This window comes from Prionailurus viverrinus, chromosome B2 (genome assembly GCF_022837055.1).
Source record: "Prionailurus viverrinus isolate Anna chromosome B2, UM_Priviv_1.0, whole genome shotgun sequence".
Taxonomy (NCBI): domain Eukaryota; kingdom Metazoa; phylum Chordata; class Mammalia; order Carnivora; family Felidae; genus Prionailurus; species Prionailurus viverrinus.
This window is the reverse complement of record NC_062565.1, coordinates 92,073,518-92,096,632: the sequence shown is the minus strand read 5'-3', so window position 1 is coordinate 92,096,632 and position 23,115 is coordinate 92,073,518. Positions and strand designations below refer to the sequence as shown.

Genomic DNA, 23,115 nt, shown 5'->3' with positions numbered 1-23,115 from the left:
AATAATGCAAATTTTGTACTTATTAGTTGTACTTCTACTGCTTATCTACTATAAGTCAGGTACTGCATCAGAGAATTTATGTATATATTCCTAATGATTAATATGATATTATTTCTATTACTTTTGCAAAAACTAAGACTCAAAGAGTTTAAGGCAATGTGCATAAAACATCAAACTACACAGCAGAAGAATTAGGATTTTATTCCACATCTGTCTTACCAAGGACTTACTAGTACCCCATGTTGTACAGCCCTGCTGTAGCGATGATGGAAGAGGAAGGTGCTTTCAGCAGGAAGGCTTGTCACTTTTCAAGGACTAACTGCCTCAGGGAGCCACTTTCTCTTAATATCTTTCTGGGGTTGTATCTTCATATTGCATCACCAAGATTCATCCCTGGTTAGATCATAATAGATTTGAGAGATCATACCAAACCCTCAAAAGACAGAGGGAGAAGGTGCTAAAACCAGCTTTACTAGAATAACAAAGAGCTGCAACTGGAAGGGCAAATACAAATTAAACACAGGAGGTCAGTTCTCCTTGTTGAAAATAAAGGAATCAATCCCTTCCCCTTTTCCTAGAACATCTACTTTAGAAAACTTGTAACTTCTTTCTCTCTTTTACACACACACACACACACACACACACACACACACACACACATTATTAGCCATAAGATTTTATATATATACAAATATATATTTATATTTATCTTAAATATATATTAAAAGGCCAATTAAACCTCTTGTCATCTTTATGACTCAGCAATGCCTTTCCCAAGGATCTGGGAAGTATCTCTTTGAAATGTAATCACCAGGGAAGATAACACCCTATTTCCAAATTTCCATGGGAAAGTAGGAGCCTAACTTAGGTGGGTGGGAACCTAAAAACCACCTTTCTCATAAAGACCTGGGAAGTGTATTTTTCTATTGAATAAAACCAATTAGCTAACACAGATGGTCACCCCAGTTTCCAAATAAATCTAGGAGGAACTATGTGTGATAAATGGTGCGTTCAAGCCTTCTTACTTGAGGACCAGTTATTATTTATCTTGAGAACATGTATACAATGGGTTGTGCCTTCTTGACTATAAAAAAGGGTGAGATTGCTTTCTGCCTTTGTAATCTCTTAGTGAATTGACTGTGATGTGCATCTCATTCTGATTTAATGCCTATTCATTAATAAAATTATTTTTCATCTACCTTTATGGAAAGATTTTGGGGTTGGAAAGAGATTTTATTTTTAATTGTATTTCTTCCTCACAATACTTGCATAAATATAACCTCTTGATAGCTATCTCCATTCTACTTAACCTAGTCAAACCTAAAACAAACAAACAACAGCAACAACAACAACAACAACATCAAAACGCTCAAAAATGGACTGGCACATAGTTGGTATAAAATAAATATTAGTTGCCTCTGCATCCAAGTTCATATACAAATAAGTGGCATAATTCAGATTCTATCCAATAGATAAGGGTATGGTATGGACACATAACCCAGGTCTGGCTATTCCAACTACCGCCTTCCCAATCGTAGCCTTTTGGATTAGTTCACAGATGAGCACATGGTCCAACTTAATCCAGCTGATACCCCTCCATCTACCCCAATCCCCCACCATGGATTTTGCCGAAACTTTGGCAAAAGAAGACCTCTATCTCTTTCAAAAGGAGATCCCTAAGAACCAGGTAAGCCTAGAACAAAGTTTCTTAACTTCAGTAAGACTGATATTTGGAGCAAATAATTCTTTTTTTTTTGAAGGGGAGGGGCTATCTTGCACATTGTTTAGAGGTTAGCACCACTGGCCTCTATCCTCAGATGCTGGTAGCAACATCTCCCCCACCTCCTTAAGTCAAGACAATAAATAATGTCTCTCAACATGGCCAAAAGTCTCTTGCGAAAAGACTCTTGGGTTATCCTTCCAGTTGATAACCATTGGTCTAGAGCCACCTTGGGTCGCCTTTGTCACCATATGGAAAGAAAGTACTTAAGAATAAAAACTACAGAGGAGACTAAAGCCAAGAGACAAAAAGGCAGCAAAGGATGTGTCAGACATTAATGACATACTTTAAGACCCTGAATCCAATTATACTTGAAATGAGAACCACCATAGGACTTTTTTAGTAATATGAGATATTTTTTAAAGTATATCTGTGTAAGCTATTTTTAGCCATGTTTCTGACACTTGTACCTGAAATAGTCTTGATTGATTTCATAACTACCATACAACATACATACAAATAAATATGACAAATATTAAGCTGGTAATTAAAGTGTGACAGATGTTATGCAAGAAGGGTAGTGTGGAAGCTCATAGCAGGTGGGCTTCCTGGGGTGGGGTGGGGAAGCATCACTGGACAAGTATATCTGAAGTTAAGTAGAAGTAATTCAGATGAGCTGATTTGGGTGGAGGTTGAAGAGAGTGGTACAGTCAGAGAACTAGCCTAAAAGCTTTAAAAGAGAACAAGGCTGAAAAAAGTCCACCTGGGTTTGGTTGGAGAGGACAAAATAGATGAAATATAGAGAGGTGTACCAGTTAGCTTCTCAACAGAAAACAGATGGCACACTCAAATAATAACTGAATAGGATTTGTTTACAAAGAGAAAAATTAATTACACAAGTCCGGGTGGAGGGTAGAATATTGATTCTCAAATTTCAGCGAACATCAGAATCACCATTAGGGCTTGCTGAAAGAAAGACTGCTGGGCTCCACCCCAGAGTTATAGATCTAGTAGTTCTAGGTTAGGGCCTGAAAATTTGCATTTCTAACAAGTTTGCAAGTGAAATTGATCTGCAGGTGTATGGAACATATTTCAAGGACCCCCGGTGTTGGGAAGTTTTAAGGGATGGTGCAGGAACCCAAGGCTAATAGCACGTAAGCTGTAACCATCCTGAGATCTGGAGAAACAAACCTATGTAGGGTGTAAATTGGAACTGAGAACAGGAGATAGATTTGTATAGATCAGGCCTCATAATAAGAAACTGGCATTCCTTGTAGGCACACAGCCAGCTCAAGCCAACATCTCAGGGAGCAAGGAGGGAAATAAATATTCTGACCTCACTCTCCTCCTTCCCTTGGATCTCTTACTGGGAGCCCTGTTGATTTACTCCATGTAAGACAACCTCCCAATACAGAAAGCATGGTGGAGAGGATCTGAGAGTACATCTGGAGGGTAAAAAGAAGATTTCCATAACAGATAGACAACAACCAAATGTGGAAGTATTATAAATATATTATATAGTCGGTGCTGTATTGTTAGGACAATGGAAACTACTGATAGATTTTATGCACGAGAAAAGCGTGATCAGATTTCTTCTTCTGAAACAACATCCTAGCTGAATGATATAGATGATAGATAGATAGATAGATAGATGACAGATGATAGATAGATAGATAATGGATATATATACAGATAATGTATTAGAAAGGAAAGATCCTCATATTGGGATATTATTCCAGGTAACAGTGGAGATGGAGATAAGTGAGCAGGTTTCAAAATTATTTAAGGACAGGGGCCCTAGGTGGCTCAGTCAGTTAAGTATCTGACTTTCGCTCAGGTCATGACCTCATGGTTTGTGAGTTTGAGCCCCGTGTCCTTCTCTGTGCTGACAAGGTCAGAGCCTGGAGCCTGCTTCAGATTCTGTGTCTCCCTTTCTCTCTGTCCCTCCCCCATTCACGCTCTGTCTCTGTCTCTCTCAAAAATAATCATTAAAAAAATTATTTAAGGACCACACTCAATAAAACATGATGGAGTGAGAAATAATCCAAAAATGACTACTAAATTTTGGCTTAGGGAACCTATTGAATCATTGCTCCATGTACTGATATAAGAAATTCTTCAGAAAGAAAAGGTTTAAGAAATATAAACAATAAATTCAGTCTGGAATATTCTATCTTTGAGATGCTTATAAAATATTTAAGCAAAAAATATAACAGAGGTAGGTTGATATATGCATCTAAGGCTCACGCCTAAAGATGCAGAATGGTGAAATTTCAGTTTGAGCATGGTAATCAAGCTATGAGAAAAGATAAGCGTATCCAAAGAAAGCAAGGAGAGCAAGTAGTTTAGGATATTTATCTGATTATCAGGAAGAGTTACTACTTTGTGTTGAAATTAGCATATCCATAAATATGCAAACCAGGGTGAGGTTGTACAAAGAAAAATATATTGACTATAATCATCATTCTAGTTTAATATGACTCATGCTAAATATTAATAACCAAGGCTTGGTTGGCAATATGAAACATGAGGAAGGCACCAAGAAAGTAGATACTAGGACAGAATAGTACTCTACTAAAGGAAAAATAAAAGGTGAAGTGAAAGATATGGCACTAAGAAGAATAAAATGATTCAGTAACTTGAAGCCCTCATCAGTGGTCTCAATCCAATAGTACAAATAATTTTCTTGAGAAACAAATATCAACTGATAGAATCCCCCTTACTATTCCTTCATTTTGAGTGCCATCCTCTTTTATGCCATAGATCTAAATCATTATTTCCTAACCTTCATTTTCTACTTTTAATTTCTCCAAAAAAAAAAATAGGCTACGTATGCAAAGGTTTGATGCTGGATATACATTTGTATTGGTATGTGCAGGATCCATTCTACTTTCTTCCTGGATAAACACCCTAATTTTCCTTTAAAAATTCACAGTTCCTCAAATCTAAATCTATGTGGTTTTAAAAGGGATTCACCCCACCTCCTAATTTCTTGTGTGAATATATTGCCTCCAAGCTATCCAATGATAATAGCACTTCTTTCCTTTTTAAAAAAAAATATTTTTAAGTTTATTTATTTTTGAGAGAGAGAGAGAGAGAGAGAGAGCAGGGGAAGGACAGAGAGAGAGGGAGAGAGAGAATCCCAAGCAGGCACCACACTGTCAGCATGGAGCCTGATGTGTGGCTCGAACTCACAAACCATGAGATCATGACCTGTGCCAAAACCAAGAGTTGATGCATAAACAACTGAGCTACCTAGGCACCCCAAGAATAGCAATTCCTCTGAATGGGATAATTGGTTCAGAATCTAGTTTATGACCTTGGTCTGGCCAATGAAACCAAATTTGGGGTCCCTTGATTAAATTATAGGGTCCAGGTGTTTTACTTCTACCTGGATGGTTGATCTAGAACTGTTGGTGGCAATTGTTCTTGCCATCTGTTGAGAGGCACATGTCTAAGAGTAAAACAAATACAGAGAAACAAAGACTACATTGAGGCAAAATATCAGGGAAACTAAATCTTGATATTCTAAATCCAGCCACACTACCTCTGGACTTTACAAAGATGCAAACAAACAAGTTAACATTTTTGCTTAAACCAGCTTGAATTAGATTTCTGATGGTTGCTGCTATAGTAATATAAGTGAACATAAAGTTTAAGGTTTCATATCTGATTCCAAATCATATACATTTTCATCATCTTTAATAGATTTTACAAAGTAAAATATAAATGGACCATTTATGCAGAATTTTTTAGAAATAACTGATTAAGCCTAGAACCTCAGGACCTTATTGAGTAAATTTCAAATAATTAAAATAATATGTTGAAGATTAAAGAAAAATAAGTTTAATGATAATTGTTTATTTGTTTTGTTATTCTGCTTCTAACCAAACCCTAACATCCCCTGATAGATAGATGATAGATAGATAGATAGATAGATAGATAGATAGGGATAGAGACAGATCTCCCTTATTCCTTTACTCTTGATAATAAACTTTATAATTAATAGCAATGAAATATCTTCAAAATTTTGTGAAAACTGCCTATTTTTGCTACTTCCATTAGTAAGGACTTTAATTTAGGGTACAGTTTTCATGGATTTTTAAAAGCAAAATATATTTTGTTACTTTGTAGATATCTGGCAATAATTACATGCCTTAATATTATGGAAAAAGTCAAAATAAACTAATGTTATAAAAAACAAAGCCAAATGTAATATTATTATTATTTTTAAAAAATAAGAGTTTATTTCAAAGAGATGAATTAATCGACACTGCCAACTAAGAAATTATGAAATAATGCTTCCTTGACCAAAGAAGGAATGTCTGGCTTTATTCAACTAACTAACTAAACAAATAAATAAAATGTCTATCGCCAGATTAATACACTTAAAATACTTTATTTTACACAGTATCTTTATTCTATTCTTTTTGCATATAGATTTCTCTCATCTCTAAAGATAAGAAGTAACCTACGCTAATCCAGAAAATTTTTATCATAAAATTTAGAGTTCGCATCATCATTCCTTCTATTGATTATGAAGTCAGTATTATAAAAGTGAAAAAGAAATAAATTGTTGGGAAACCACATTATAATTTTCAAATTAGGACTAAATATTTCAAGATATTAAATCACTAAATACTAGTGAATTTAAAACAGATGACTCTCTCTAATAGAACCATACATCCCTCTTAGATTGTTTACATTTAAGGGCAAAAATAAGACATACTTTGAAGATAATTATTTAAGGAAATACATACTTGAAATATATTACTGCTCTTTGCCATTATTAACCCTTGACCATCAAAAAACTTTTAAAAAGTAAATATCTTAGCAATCTACAAAAGGTAATGATAAAAATGAGAAAAAAGGCTTACGTGATCAATCAGTTCACGGACCATTCCATTCCACTGTCCATTGGCATCATCTTGGGCTCCATATTTCCCATCCTCCACAAGTCTAATTTCATACGTAAAGCCAAGGATTGTAGATAACTCTCTGAGGAGGTCAATACAATAGCCCTCAAATCGATCATTCCCATAGAGAGGTTTGTCAGACTTCTTAAACAAGACATAGGGTTCTTCCTGGAAACAGTAAACATGAAGGTAGGAAATAATAGTTAATCATGAAACTATAAGAATTAAAGCTTTCCTTAGAAGATAGAATATCTCACATTAATTTAGAAATACAGACAATTTTATTTTTTTTCCTAATTGTAATTAACATAGTTTGAAAACCTAAGAAGGCAGATTACTTTTGGAATATTTGTGCTTCAAAGGAGAATATTTAACTATAATAATTTCATCATTACTATCTAATAAAAATATGTCACATATCCCATATCATATATCTTATGTCATATATAAAGGATAGTATATAATGTGATATATGCCATAAAATATGTAATACGTAAGATATCATTTCACATGATTACAATACCCCAGTCTGAATTATATCATTTAATCAATATCTACTGTGCTATTTCAGTGGGATATATTGATGGAAAAATGAAAAAAAAATCCACTGCCTAATTGCCTACTATATGTTAAAAACTGTAGTATGGACTTTTATATATTACCACAGTTTGTCCAAACAACCATGAAAATCATAACCACTATATTTATTTATATAAAAAGAAATAGTAGCTTACTTTGGAATATAGAAAAAGAAACATTTATCAAGTGTTTATACATTCATCCAACAATATTTTATGAAGCGTCTACTATGAGCCAGCCCTCCTCTATATAAAAATTTCTGAGTCATAAAGTTCATGATATATATGAGGAAATAAATAATAAATGCCTAAACAAGTAGAACACATAATTTCTGATACTGATAAATGGCATAAAAACATAAAATAGGGGAATAGGATACAGAACAACCTCAAGGTACTTGGCAAGATAAGAGTAAACAAGACAAAATTGAGAAATATGTCTGGAAGTCTTTGATGAGGAGATGAGAGATGAAGTAGAAACTAAAAGATGAAAAAGAATCTAGTCATTTGAAAATCTGACAGAAGAGAACTTCAGGACAAGGATACAGCAAGTAAAAGCCTTAAGGCCAATATGACACTGGAGTGTTCCAGAAAGAGGACTACAGCCATCAGTGACAGGAATCACATCCAGTAAGTGAGGGAATTAGTTGAACAAGGTCAGAAATGTAGAAAGAATGAGGAGCCAAATCCTGTAAGGCACTGAATAACAGGCCCTGTTAAAAATTCACATGTTTAATTAAGTACTAAGAGAATCCGTGCATTAGCATACTTTCACGGGGGCAGGTGGAACATGGTATCTGTATCCAGATATCTGGTATCCAGAGTGCAGTTGGCGGTACTACTTATTTCTATTTGACTATGGGTAAAGCCTCTGGAAGGTGCTGTCAGAAAAAGACACTGCAAAGTGGAAAAACTTAAAAGGCTGCCATGCCAGTCCATCTAGAAAGATGACCACCCTCCTCCCAACCCTGGGAGAACAATACTCATCCCATGAGGGTCATCACACCTAAGGGCATTTTAGATATGATAGCAATGTGTCCTCTTGTCCACACTCATCTCAGAAACAAGACTAATTCCATTTTTCTTCCCATCACTGTTGACCTGGCTTATCCCTGTACTATTTCATACACACTCCAACCTGACCAGTGTGCTGTTCTTCTGACACTCCTACACACTGAACTCTGTGCTCTCTGTGCTAAAGAACTCTTGCTTAGAGATCAGCACATTGTTCCACATCTGTAACTAGTTTTTGGAATTCCCTTCAACTTTTTGCTTTATTGGACCCACATCTTGATAACACTGCTTCTCCTTCAGCTCTCTCTCTCCCTCCTCTCTCTCTCTCTCTCTCTCTCTCTCTCTCTCTATATATATATATATATATATATATACACACTATATATATAATTTTGTATATTTAAATATAAAAGCCATTAAACTTTTAGAAAATAAAAGCATAGGAGAGTGGCGCCTGGGAGGCTCAGTCAGTTAAGCATCCAACTTGGCTCAGGTCATGATCTTGCAGTCTATGAGTTTGAGCCCCACATCTGGCTCTGTGCTGACAGCTCGGAGCCTGGAGCCTGGAGCCTGGAGCCTGCTTCAGATTCTGTGTCTCCTTCTCTCTCTGGCCCTTCCCCTCTCGTGCTCTATCTCTCTCAAAAATAAATAAACATTAAAAACAATTATTTTAAAAAGCATAAGAGAAAATCTTTAGACCTGACACAAAATGCACAATCATAGAAGAAAAAAAGTGAAAATTGGACTTTATAACAATTACATTTTTTTTTGCTCTGTGAAAGACACCATTAAAATTATAAAAACAAGCTACTAAGCATAAAATACAGCATTTATTTATTTATTTATTTTTAATGTAAATCCAAGTTAGTTAACATATAGTGTAATAATGATTTCAGGAATAGATTTCAGTGATTCATCATTTACATATAACACCCAGTGCTCATCCCAACAAGGTCCTCCTTAATGCCCCTTGCCCTTTTAGCCCATTCCCCCACCCAACACCCTGCCAGCAACCCTCAGTTTGTTCTGTGTATTTCAGAGAATCTTAAGGTTTGTCTTCTTCTCTGTTTTTATCTTTTTTTGCTTCCCTTCCCCTATGTTCATCTGTTTTGTTTCTTAAATTCCACATGAGTGAAATCATATGATATTTATCTTTTTCTGACCTATTTAGCTTAGCATGATATACTCTAGTTCCACCCAGGTTGTTGCAAATGGCAAGATTTCATTCTTTTTTATTGCCGAGTGGAATTCCATTATATTTATCCGTTGATGGAAATTTGGGCTCCATCCATACTTTGGCTATTGTCAACAGTGCTGTTGTAAACATTGGGGTGCATGTGCCAGTTCGAATCAGCACTCCTGTATCTTTGGATAAATACCTACTAAGTGCAATTGCTGGGCCATTGGGTAGTTCTATTTTTAATTTTTTAAGGAAACTCCAAACTCTTTACCAGAGTGGCTGCACCAGTTTGCATTCCCACCAATAGTTCAAAAGGGTTCCTCTTTCTTTTCATCCTCGCCAACATCTATCGTTGCCTGAGTTGTTCATTTTAGCCATTCTGACAGGTATGAGGTGGTATCTCATTGTGGCTTTGATTTGTATTTTCCTGACAATGAGTGATGTTGAGCATTTTTTCATGTGTCTGTTAGTCATCTGGATATCTTCTTTCTAGAAATGTCTTTTCATATATTTTGCCCATTTCTTCAATATCCAGTGCTTTGGCTTTTGGCCATTCTAATAGGTATGTATTGGTTTTTCACTGCTGCTTTAATTCAAAATTCCCTAAGGACATATGATATTGAACATCTTTTCATATACTTCAATGGAGTTTTATTAGAACTATTTTAATATGTAAACTATTTTCCTAGTTAGGGTATTTTAATTACTAGAACTATTGTATTAGGACTGTTTTACTAGCTTATTTTATTAATTGTCATTTTTCAGAGAGGTCACATAGCTAAGAGATAAAAGCTAAGAAGGGACTCAGCTAAGAACTCAGGTTTTCTAAATTCCAAAATACATACTTTCCCCATTATTTTATGTTGCTTTCTACACCATAAGAGCATTTGTAGAAAATCTACATGTGCTGGAGTTTGAAATGGAATTAGATCAAACACATAGGAAACAGAAATTAATTTGTAACTAAAATCAAAGATAGATATTTAGGCTTACCATGAGGTAAAGGACAGTAAGGATCCTAATTTTTAGTATTATGTGATCACATATAAAATTTATTCTCCAGGGGCACAGAGAATACTACAAATGTGACAAATACAGTCTTATTCCACCCCTGTGACTATTATACCCATTTTTCCTCTCTACTCTTCTTTTTTAAAATTTTTTTTTTGTTTATTAATTTTTGAAAGACAGAGAGAGACAGAGCACAAGCAGGAGTGGGACAGAGGAGAGGGGGTGGGACACAGAATCCGAAGCAGGCTCCAGGCTCTGAGCTGTCAGCACAGAGCCCAATGCGGGGCTCAAACTCATGAACCGTGAGATCATGACCTGAGCTGAAGTTGGACGCTCAACCGACTGAGTTACCCAGGCGCCCCTCCTCTCTACTCTTAGTGGCATGCTAGTCTTCTAAGTTAGATTAAACATTTCCATGGATGACAATTTAAATGCCCCTTTTACCTTGGAATATATAATATATATATGTATATATATATTATATTATATTATATTATATTATATTATATTATATATACACACATACACATATATACACATTTATCTTCTGAACTAGAGTTAAGCAACTTATATGACATGATAATTACTTAAATTTGGATCATCGGGTACATAGCAGAAAACAAGTAAAATGACTTCCATACTGAACAGAATGTAAATGGATTGCTCTGGTCAACTGTCAAAGCCAAAGGAACTTGAACTTGAAAGAAAAAATTATAAGACAGGGAAATTCTCCTATGAGTTTCAGGTATGGTGGTAACAAATCCTCAGTTTCCTAACCCATGGGCAGAAGGTTAGAGATTTGACAAGAACATACCATATTTCTCTGCAGAAGATGGGACAGCCTGAGAATTTGGGACTGGTAGAATGGGAATCAAAAGAAGCATGTGGGTACAATACATTAATTCTATTGAATTAATATTTTGATTTCATTCAGTTTTTGATTTATAAATAAATGTTTTTTTTAATTTAAAACTCTCAAAATATTGATGATTTGTTAAGATCCATACACTAAATAATAGAACTATCTAATATTTTCCAACACCTATACTTTGTACCAGACACTGTTCTGGGTACTACCCTTGGATAAACTTATTTATTTCTCATTATAACCATAAGTCCATAATATTATTATTTCTATTTTACAAATGAAGAAACTGACGACAAGAGTGCTTTTGCCAAGATCAATAGCCAGCATACAAACTAGAGAGTCAGATTATTGGAATATTTGCCTCCACAGTATACTTTCTATATTAAATGACTTCTAATGATAATTTCCAAACTCAATTTGAATACATAATTTGCACATAGCTCATTAGATAACTTAATATATATTGTATGACTTTATTATTTTTTCAATCACTGAGATTAGCCGCTAGGTTAATGTAATGCATGCAAAATGGTAATACATTTACTAATTGAACAATGCAATCAAAACAACATTGCAGAAAAGTAGTAAATATAGCCCTTTTCGCTCCCTGAACAGCACTATGGCGGTAGGCAAGAACAAGCTCCTTACGAATGGTGGCAAAAAGGGAGCCAAGAAGAAAGTGGTTGATCCATTTTCAAAGAAAGATTGGTATGATGTAAAACCACCAGCAATGTCTAATATAAGAAATACTGGAAAACACTAGTCACGAGAACTCAAGGAACCAAAATCGCATCTGATGGACTTAAGGGTCATGTGTTGCTGATCTGCAGAATAATGAAATTGCATTTAGGAAATTCAAGCTAATTACTGAAGATGTTCAGGGCAAAAACTGCCTAATTTCCATGGCATGGATCTTACCCAGGACAAAATGTGCTCCATGGTCAAAAAATGGCAGACCATGATTGAAGCTCACATTGATGTCAAGACTACCGATGGGCATTTGCTTCCTCTCTTTTGTGTCAGTTTTACTAAAAAACGCAACAATCAGATTCGGAAGACCTCTTATGCTCAGCACCAACAGATCCACCAAATTCGGAAAGAGATGATGAAAATCATGACCCAAGAGGTGCAGACAAATGACTTGAAAGAAATTGTCAGTAAATTGATTCCAGACAGCATCGGAAAAGACATAGAGAAGGCTTGTCAGTCTATTTATCTAATGATGTCTAATGATGTCTAATGATACCTAATGATGTCTTCATTAGAAAAGTAAAAATGCTGAAGAAGCCCAAGTTTGAATTGAGAAAGCTCATGGGGCTTCATGGTGAAGGTAGTAGTTCTGGAAAAGCTACTGGGGATGAGACTGGTGCTAAAGTTGAACGAGCTGATGGATATGAGCCACCAGTCCAAGAATCTTTTACAATTCAGACATTTAATGGTGACAAATAAAAAATCTTATTTGTGAAAAAAAAAGTAATAAATACATAATCCAAAAAATTCATTCATCACGAATGACCTCCTTTCCAAGTAAAAACACATTTTTTAATTATTTTTTTAAGTTTCTTTATTTTTGTTGAGAGAAAGAGAGTGCAGCTGGGGCAGAGAGAGGGAGAGAAGGAAAAAGAATCCCAAGCAGACTCCGCACTGTCAGCACACAGTCTGATGGAGGGCTCCAGCTCATGAACGGTAAGATCATTACCTGAGCTGAAACCAAGAGTCAGATGCTTCCGTGACTGAGCCACCCAGGGGCCCCAGAAAGAATACATTTTTAACATAAAAGTTCTTCAAGAATTTGTGAAAATAGCAATTTTAAGCCTAACAGATTAAGGTAGTAATATGCGTGTCTAAAAACTGCATTTGCATTATTAAGGCATCATTGTCTCTATTTAAAATCTTTGTTCCAAAATATTTATGGTATGTCTTTCACACAAACTCACTTGCACATTAGAAAAAAATTAAGTTAGTGCTTAATGAAATATATTTGAGGCACATGATGGATATATGTGCACAAAATACAAAAGCAAAGCAAAAAATTTTAAAGATTGTTATGCTACTTAATTCTCATTAATTCAGCTTTTCCTAGTAACTATCCTACCTATTAACTTGATTTCCACCACCTATAAGCTAATAAGAAAACTTCTGTCAGGGGGAATAAATTTGTTGATCCCTGTGAGATTAAAGTCTATTTAGATATATATTTTAAACAGGTTTTCATATCACTAGAAAAAAATGTGGTCTGAGTGCATCTTTTTAATATTTATGGGTCTCCACAATGTCAAATATCATTCTTCCTATATTTAATTCTGATAAGTAAGACACCATTTTCCAGTTGTGATTCCTATCTCCAGCTACATTGTGTCACAAGATAGTTTACATCCAGTTATGACTCTCCCTTACACTCTCTTTCTCTGTTTCATACAGCACAAGGATAAATAATAACCTCATGTAGGAAAAGAAAAATGGTACCAGAAGCAATTACTGTACCACATACTGAGTTCAATGAATAATATGATAAAACTCTCCTGGGCAACTTTACTGATTTCTCATATAGTCTTAAATCTCCACATCAGCATTTGCTAGAGGTAAAAGCACTTCATTTCACTGGCATCTGTAATAAAGATTTGTCAGCATTTCCACTATCAAACCCAGTTTTAAGGAACCCAATAACTCATGTATTTTTATCTGCATTAGACTGGGAGTTGGCAAAGAATATAACCAAAATGAAGTTCTAAAAAAGTAAAATATGTTTTAAGGTTGAGGGGACCAAAATGTTTTATTTAAATATAATAAAACTTTTAAATTCTTAAGTTATAACTCACATATCCTTCAGACCTTATCTAGACCTAAATTATTTTTTCATATGCTAACCCCTGAACTATCATTGCCATACTCATGATATTCAAAAGATAGGTACATAAAAATGCAATTTAATTTTATAGATGTATAAACTCTCCCTTGCCATTTCAATGATAAGGCTAAACTAATTTATTTATTTATTCAAATACATATTGACTATTGTGTACCATTTTAGGCATCAGATATACAACAGTGAAAAACAAAACAATACAGAAAAGTTTCTGCCCTTCTGGAACTCCCAGTCTAGTAGTGAATTTGAGATTCTTGTCTATTTTATAATATTCTGTATCATTCACAAGGCTACTTTGCTTCACTAATTACCAGAGAGGAAATATCAACATACAGTATACCTTTGAAATACATGATTATGTTTTATTTTAGAGCAGGACCTATGACACTGTGGCCCTTAAATAATTTATTTGGGAAAACAGAAATGGATACTCAGCCTCAATCTTGTTCTGAATTTACCCTCATAACAAAACAACTTTTAAATGGCAACCAGCTGAAACTCCAGTTGCTATGGGTAACAATATTCTCAATTAAAAACAGTATAAGCATTTAAGAGATATTTTTAATGTGTCTTAATTTTTCCTTAATGAATATAGGGTTCTCTCCCTCCCTCCCTCCCCCGCTCTCTCTCTCTCTCTCTCTCTCTGTTACACACACACACACACACACACCTTTTTTATTTTTCTATTTTTTAATTTATTTTATTTTGAGATAGAGAGAGAGAGATTGAAGCCTAAGCAGGCTCCACTCTGCCAGCACAGAGCCCAACATGGGGCTCAAACTCACAAACCATAAGATCATGACCTGAGCTGAAGTCAGACACTTAACTAACTAAGCCACCCGGGTGCCCCAACCAATACCCTTTTTAAAAAATAGCATTCCTGGGGCGCCTGGGTGGCGCAGTCGGTTAAGCGTCCGACTTCAGCCAGGTCACGATCTCACGGTCCGGGAGTTCGAGCCCCGCGTCAGGCTCTGGGCTGATGGCTCAGAGCCTGGAGCCTGTTTCCGATTCTGTGTCTCCCTCTCTCTCTGCCCCTCCCCCGTTCATGCTATGTCTCTCTCTGTCCCAAAAATAAATAAAAATGTTGAAAAAAAAATTTAAAAAAAAGATAGCATTCCTATGGGTCAAATGAAAAGGGCAAAATGGTTACAATAATAACATCAGGTTAAAGTAAAATTATAGAGATTAAACTTAAATCTGAGCAGTTTATGTGTTCCTGAGAATCATTTATCTCCCTCAATTTTCTTAGTCTTATATACATACTCTGTGTATCCTATCACTGCCCTCAGACTAAAAGCATTAAGTAATAATACTACATTAGAGCAACTTGGTTTTTAAAGAGTGTGGAGATCAAGATGGAGGCTGTGAAGTTGATTGGAAGTGGAAGGCTAATGAATGGGCATCATGAAGGGTAGGGGCAATGATTCTGCTGCCATTGGCTCCTGGGGAAGGTGAGGCAGCTCTGTAAAACTATACAACTTACACATTAACATAAGGGATTAAAAAGCAGACCTCAACATCTTGCCCTGGAATGCTCAAAAGAATGCAAAGTGGAAAATTATTCCTTTAAAAGGAGGATTAAGGATGAAAGGACATTATCATGGACAGTAATACTAAGAAGATGGGTATTTCCCCAACAAACAAGTTATCAACTCACTCTAACTATCTGAATATGGTCTATACTACTGCCCTCATAGGAGATACTTCTGGGTAGATTAAGAATACATAATGTGCAATGTGACCTGGAAACAACACCAACAACAACTTATGATATAATAATGCTTTCTAATACTAATATATATTTCCAATTAGCATGTTTTGATTTTAAGTAGCCACCATCATGTCTGTATGGAATAGTGACCTATAAGTAAAAACAGCAACTATAAAGATGGTCCGTGAATTACCATTCTCTTCTACAGTACAATTCTAAGTTTAACAAAATACATGCAGCAACCTATATCTACATTTGATAACTTCATGATAAAATATAAATGTAAAATATTTTTGGGGCGCCTGGGTGGCGCAGTCGGTTAAGCGTCCGACTTCAGCCAGGTCACGATCTCGCGGTCCGGGAGTTCAAGCCCCGCGTCAGGCTCTGGGCTGATGGCTCAGAGCCTGGAGCCTGTTTCCGATTCTGTGTCTCCCTCTCTCTCTGCCCCTCCCCCGTTCATGCTATGTCTCTCTCTGTCCCAAAAATAAATAAACGTTGAAAATAAATAAATAAATAAATGTAAAATATTTTTGTTTTTCACCTAATATTTTATCTACCAACCCATCCATCTATGCATTCATTAAACATTGTTATGTTAATTCTATATAAAGATTTCTAGTATAGAGGTCAGCACATTTTCACTTAAAAATCAGGTAGTGAATATTTTTGTCTTTGTGGATAGTAAGGTTGCAACCACCCAACTGCCATTGTAGAGCAAAAGCAGCCATAGGAGCAATGAATAAGCTGGCAAAACTGTCAGTTTTTAGGGATGCACATTTTAGGAACTCTGGAATCTAATAAAAAACTTACAACCAGGGGGGATGCTTTGTAAAGATAAAAACTGCAGAATTTTGGTAGGAGAGCTCTGTGGCATATCAATGTACCCTGTTAACTATTGTCCTCCACTACCAGTTCTGTAGCAGCATTGAAGATGGCAGCCTGCATTCCTGGTGCAAGTTGTGGGTACCAGACGGAATGGGATGGGCCCACGTTCAAAGAAGGGAATTCTGTGTTTTGACCTGAAGGATTGGCTCAAGGGTTTGCCTTTGTTTCACCTACACAGGAGCTTCCTGAGAGCTGAAGCTGCTTAATAGGTGGTGTTTTCATGAACATGTAGTGGCAAATATATTAGCCATTTCTTCCTGTGAAAGATAACAGCAGAGACAAGAAGCAGATCAAAATGCCTGAACAGAAGAAAGAAATACTTCCCTGAGGAAAGAAATACTAATTAGTGCTATACAATGCTCCTTCATAATCAAGGAATTCTAGAAGCCCATGCACATGCCTATGGCAGGATGTATGCTCAGGAAAAACCTGGGAAGACCTTAAGCATTTACCTTTGGCTGGACTTCAGGCTCTGTGTAAGCAGGAAAGGAAGAAAAGGGTATAATTGTAAACTGCTTACCTAAATGAACAGTGAAAACTAAAAACATTTATGAAAGAAGGTGAAGAACACACAAATAAATGGAAAGATAGTCTATCTCCATGGACTGGAAGAATTCATATTGTTAAAATGTTTATATTCCCCAAAGCAATCCACAGATCCAATACAGTCTCCATCAAAATTCCCACAAGATTTTTCACAGAACTAGAACAAATACTTCTAAAATTTGTATGGAACCGCAAATTACCCCAAATAGTTGCATAATCTTGAAAAAGAAGAACAAGGACAGGGGTATCATATCCTCTGATTTAAAACTCTACTACAAAGTTAGAGTAACAGAACAGTATGGTATTGGCATAAAACCAAATACACAGATCAATGGAACAGAATCGAGTTTAGAAATAAGCTCATGCATATATGGGAAATTAACTTATGACAAAGGAGTAAAGAATATACAATGGAGAAGACAGGGCCCAACACTGTGAAAGAAACTTTGCTAGGATTAGTAGACTGCTGCTGTCCTTTTGAAATTCTTACTACCTTTCTAACAAGAGATCCTCCTTTCATTTTACACTGGGGGTGGAAATTATGTAGCCAGTCCTATATGCAATCAGGAATGAACTATTGACTTAAACAAAGAGTAGAGTAAATGAAAATATTTTGGAGAGAGAAAATGATTCATATGGATGCTGAAAGAATGATAGTCATTCTCTGAATCACTGTATGATCTAAGTGACTAGAAAGTGTGAAACAAACAAACAAACAAAAAGATAGGGGGAGATAATATCATGAGGACTTAAGTTAGGAAAATCTTTATTCCTGCAAAATTCTGAGAAAAATATCTAGATGTAATCATTGTGGATCATCATTATTTGAATTCATATCCTGCTTAGAATGATATTCTCTTTTCTGAGATTATTTTTAAGCATCTAGCTAAAAGTCAATTTTGATGTAGGAAATGAGGTTAGAAATTTTTCCCCAATATTCTCCCGTTAGGTATTTTCTCAGTATTTAGCTACTGGATAAATTTGAACACATGTTGGGAGAGTGATGAAGCAAACCAAAAGGAGGAGGACATGATTTATCACATGATTGCAAAGTGGAGTTTTCAATCATTAGGATTCTGTTTCTTATAATTCAGTGCAACAATTTGAGTTTGAAGGCTCTTTGTCTTAGAAAGGATCCAATATTAGCTACCCTCTAGCTCTATTTACATTTCTCCAAAAAGAGTGGAAATAAGATGATTAAAAAATGGATTAGAATACTAACTGGTTTTGTACCCTCACCCTTCCCCAGGGTTGAACAGATAATGGCAACCTCTTCGAGACCACTGAATATGCATGTGAAACAGTCATACAAGAAAATCCTTGTGCACTGAGAATTATCCATCAATGGTCAGTAGTAGTTAGCAGCATATGTTTTATGTAATGGATGGTGAGCTTAACATTCAGCTGCTGCCCTTTGTAATGAATAAAATCAACAAATGTTTATTGAGTACCTATCATTTAAAAGAAAATACCTACTTTAGAACAGTTGCTTCTCCTATGCACCTTTTTAATTTAGTTGAAAATAGAGAATTTGCACAGAGAAATGCAAATTAATAATATATGCTTTCATGTAAGTGCCTAAGGAATAAATTGTATAGATAAAAGGACCATTAGGTGCCAGCAAAAGGAAAGTAAAGATGTCCCAAAATGGTTAGATAAATCATCCCAGAGAAAAGGCCACCAGAAAAATGGATTGTAGAGTAAGTACAAATTAGATAAATGGGGAGAAATAAGAGTTGCTCTGGCAAGAGAAATGAAGTGAGTAAAGTCATTGAGAAGAATCTTACTGGTGCGTGGCCTGAAGAAAAACAATGATAGTTTTCATAAGAGGAAGATGTTTGAAAGCCTTAGGGGAAAATAATAAATGTGAGCACTATTCATTACTCTAATTTTAGTTTGCTTTGTATCCATTTAATATTATCATTTACTGGTAATTTTGTGCCAGGAACTATGTTATATATTTTTTTTCAAATTGTTATCTTTAATACAAACTTCAAGTTGCATGTTATTATTACCCTTATTATAAAGTTATGGTAACCTGTCCATGGTATAATCATCTACTTAGTGGCAGACTCAAGAATCAATCCTAGATTTTCTGATTTCCATTTGTCCTTGCAACCTACAAAAAAACCCCTTTCTCAATTAGGTATTTAATTCAGATACCAAGTATTAACCAATTGTAGAAATGGTCTGTTCCTATACTGTTCATTGGTGGGTTCATCCAATCATACAGTCCTTGGATTTGCATATATAAGTAAATTTCATCATATTTATCAACAAGGACTTCAAAATTATTATGGTCTAACCTAATGATGTCCATAGTGCATTCATTCTTCTGGGAAATCATCCCCAAAGTTTTGTTTTCAAGAAAACATTCTGCAATTAAAAATATGTAAAAATTCTACGTTTTCATTCTTTTGAGATATCCACAATACATATGAACTTACTAGATATTCAGTGATAAAGAAATCTTATGAATTTACATTAACTCAGTATTTTCCAAAAACTACTTGGGGCGACTGGGTGGCTCAGTCGGTTGGGCATCCGACTTCAGCTCAGGTCATGATCTCATAGTCTGTGAGTTCGACCCCCGCTTCGGGCTCTGTGCTGACAGCTCAGAGCCTGGAGCCTGCTTCAGATTCTGTGTCTCCCTCTCCATCTGCCCCTCCCTGCTCATGCTCTGTCTCTCTCTGTGTCAAAAATAAATAAAAACGTTAAAAAAAAATTTAAAAACTACTTAATCACAGAATAGTTGTAGGGTGTGCCTGTGTCACATACCTATCAGAACTGTAGAGCATACTCTGAAATTCTGATGTAACCAAATAATAAACATGGAATGTTATTGCTGCAGGGCATAGAAAGTGCTTGCTGTATTATGAAAGTGGTATTTTGTCTATGATGTCAGAGAGTTTCATATTTACCAAAAATTGCAAGACAAAAAGTGCAAGACAAAATATAAATTTAGACACTTTTAAAGAACACAAAGCTGTGACGTATAATAAGCACATATTTTATGGTCTGTGGCTCTAGTTACATTTGAATGAAGTATAAAATATTATACATACAATATGAAATGTTTTCCAAACAGCTATGTGCCAAAGGCATTTCTTTTCTATTAGTTCTCAGATGAAGTGGTGAAAAATATTTTGTTTGTCCTATATTGGTTTATTCAACAAGATGGTGAAACAAACTCATGAGTTGGTTTTTTTTAACCAATTACCACATAAAACCAAAGCTAAGAGAACTCAGAACATAAAATTTATAGGACCCAAGTTAATAATACTCATTCTTGTTTAGGCATCTAATTAATGACATAAATTAATGGCATAAATGCCTTATAAGAAGTGTACCTAATGAAATACATTGACTGATAAATGGATAAGGGCCTGGGGATTCACACATTATTCAGGATTTCTAGGGGAAATCATGTTAGTGATGACAGTAAAGCAAAATACGTAGACATTTTCTACCAGGAGAAAAAGTCTGTACCTTTCTTTTTGAGTTATTGTGGTGGGGTTAGGAAATAGTCTGTCATTAAGAGTACCAGTTAAATTTCAAATAAAGAGAAGCAATTAGGAATCAAAGTCAAGTAATCAAGTTGGGATTGAAAAAATGAAGATCAGAACCTGAGAATCAGATATTGATCAGATAGTAAAATTAGGTTGGGGGTACCTGGCATAATTCAGGACTTACCAGTCTTGAAAGTCTCATGATAGTCATCTTACAACTACCCCTCCTCAAAATGGATAAATTATTCTTGAACCTGACTCAAAAGACAGTGTATTTTTTTTCTTTATCTTCCTGTGTAGACTTGAATTTATAGTTGTTTGTTAAACCAGAAATAATGTAGCAGATTTTAGAAGAGAATCCATAGAAATACCAGGAAAGGAAAGAAATATGCAATGGTGTAGATCACTGAAAACACGCATGTGCTCTCTAAGTTGACAATATCACCTATATTCATGATGCCAACTCCCATCTAGTTTGATAACTCCAAATCTCATCTCCAGCCCAGATCATTCTTCAGCTATGGGACTACATATCTGTCAACCAGATAAATATACCACATGAAATTTAAATATATTTAAAATTAAATTCATCTTTTATTACTCCAATTCTGCTTTTTTATACCAATAATGTTTCCAGCAATGTTTATCAGAAAAATAAGTCTTCCTAACCTCTGACCTCTTCTTAAACTCCAGTTTGTAAACTGTTACTATAGATCTTCCATTCTCTACTCTATATATATTGTGATTGATAGCCAACCCTTCAGATATTGCCACAGTTTGGACTTTATCAGCTCTCACTCTTGTAATATTCTCCTGGTTGTTCTCACCAAATCTTATCTCATGAACTACAATTCTATCTCCAATTCTAAGATTTTTAAAAGTCCTGTCTTGATAATATTTGCTTATGTACTTAAAATCTTTCAAAATTGCACCATCATAAGTAGATTAAAATAAGACCTACAAAACTTCTACTCTTTTATTCTGTTGCCCGCCTGCTCACCCTCATCCATCACTTCCCTTCCACATTCTCTATGCTCTAACTGTAGTGGATTACTTATAGTTATTATAGCTCAAGGATTTGTGAAAAGCAAACACTGGCACTGCCTCTCCTAGCTCTTTACCAAAGTAGTTCTGAGGCTATGGGCAAAATGGAAAAGCTCACAAGTGAACAGTAAGAATAATAGAATCTTGCCAAAAGTTGAGGGCATGGAATCAGAAGTATACAGAAAATATGTGTGAAGGATAACTGACATTGTTGGTATGTTCCAAAACACTGGAGCAAAGGCATAATCATCATCAAAAATGGCTTCCTTCTACTTAAGAAAGAAAGCATGCTATATTCAGCTCTAAAGAAATAAGTTGTCAAGCAGAGTGAAAAACAAGGGCTGGATGTTGTAATGAATTCTAGTTAAAAAAGAATGACTTCTTGCAATGGAAAACTGTAGATCCAAAATTCAGTCTGCTTTCTTGTTAGACATAGGTGACACCACTCTTTGGTCATTGTATTAGTGTGTTGACTGGCAGGGGAGGGTGGTCAAGTTGGTCTACCCATTCAGCTGGAACTCATGACCTTTTTCAGTTTAATTATTGACAATATACAGAGTTATAATGCAATTGATGAAGAAACTCCACCTATCATTTTGGAAGAATTGACATTAAATATAAGGAACAGGAAACCAAGCAGTCTTTGTCTCCTGGAGGCAGCTGGAAAAATGTTTTAGTCTGTTCTCCATGAAAAGCCCTTGCTCAGAGATCCATATCCTGTACCAACTAGAAGAAAAATAGATAAATTCCCCAATACATTTCTAGAAAACTATTCATCCTCTCATACCCAGACCCTTGCAGAAAACTAAAGGAGAATTTGAGTCTAAGTGACTCTGGATTCAGAGAAATTAGGAACCATGTTAAAATCTAGAGGAATAAATTGAAGTTTACATCAGTCAGGGGTGCCTGGGTGGCTCAGTCAGTTAAGTGTCTCTTCGGCTCAGGTCATGATCTCACATTTCGTGAGTTCCAGTCCCACATCAGGCTCTGTGCCAACAGCTCAGAGACTGGAGCTTGCTTTGGATTCTGTGCCTCCCTCTCTCTCTGCCCATCCCCTGCTTGTATTCTGTCTCTCTTTCTCAAAAATAAACATGGAAAAATAAACAAAAAAATTTAATCAATTAATTAATTAATTTTTAAAAAGTTTACATCAGTAAAAAGTAAGTTCTCCCTTCTTAATTGAGAATGCTAGCTGCCAGGCTGTAGGATTCCTTTCAAAACTTATGTAACAAAGAGAATAGATACATAGATTTAAGTATTTGTTAGA

At 35.4% G+C, this 23,115-nt stretch overlaps 1 protein-coding gene and 1 pseudogene across 1 annotated transcript in view; one reads left to right on the top strand and one right to left on the bottom strand.

Moving 5' to 3' along the window:
* The window catches only part of GRIK2 (glutamate ionotropic receptor kainate type subunit 2), a 652,272-nt gene that overhangs the window by 205,779 nt on the left and 423,378 nt on the right, over positions 1-23,115 (bottom strand). Inside the window, exon 10 of the mRNA XM_047859025.1 lies at positions 6,598-6,804. Within this exon, the coding sequence (XP_047714981.1) occupies positions 6,598-6,804 (207 nt within the window). The remainder of the gene's footprint in view (positions 1-6,597; positions 6,805-23,115) is intronic.
* Positions 11,907-12,736, top strand: LOC125165556 (40S ribosomal protein S3a-like; annotated as a pseudogene).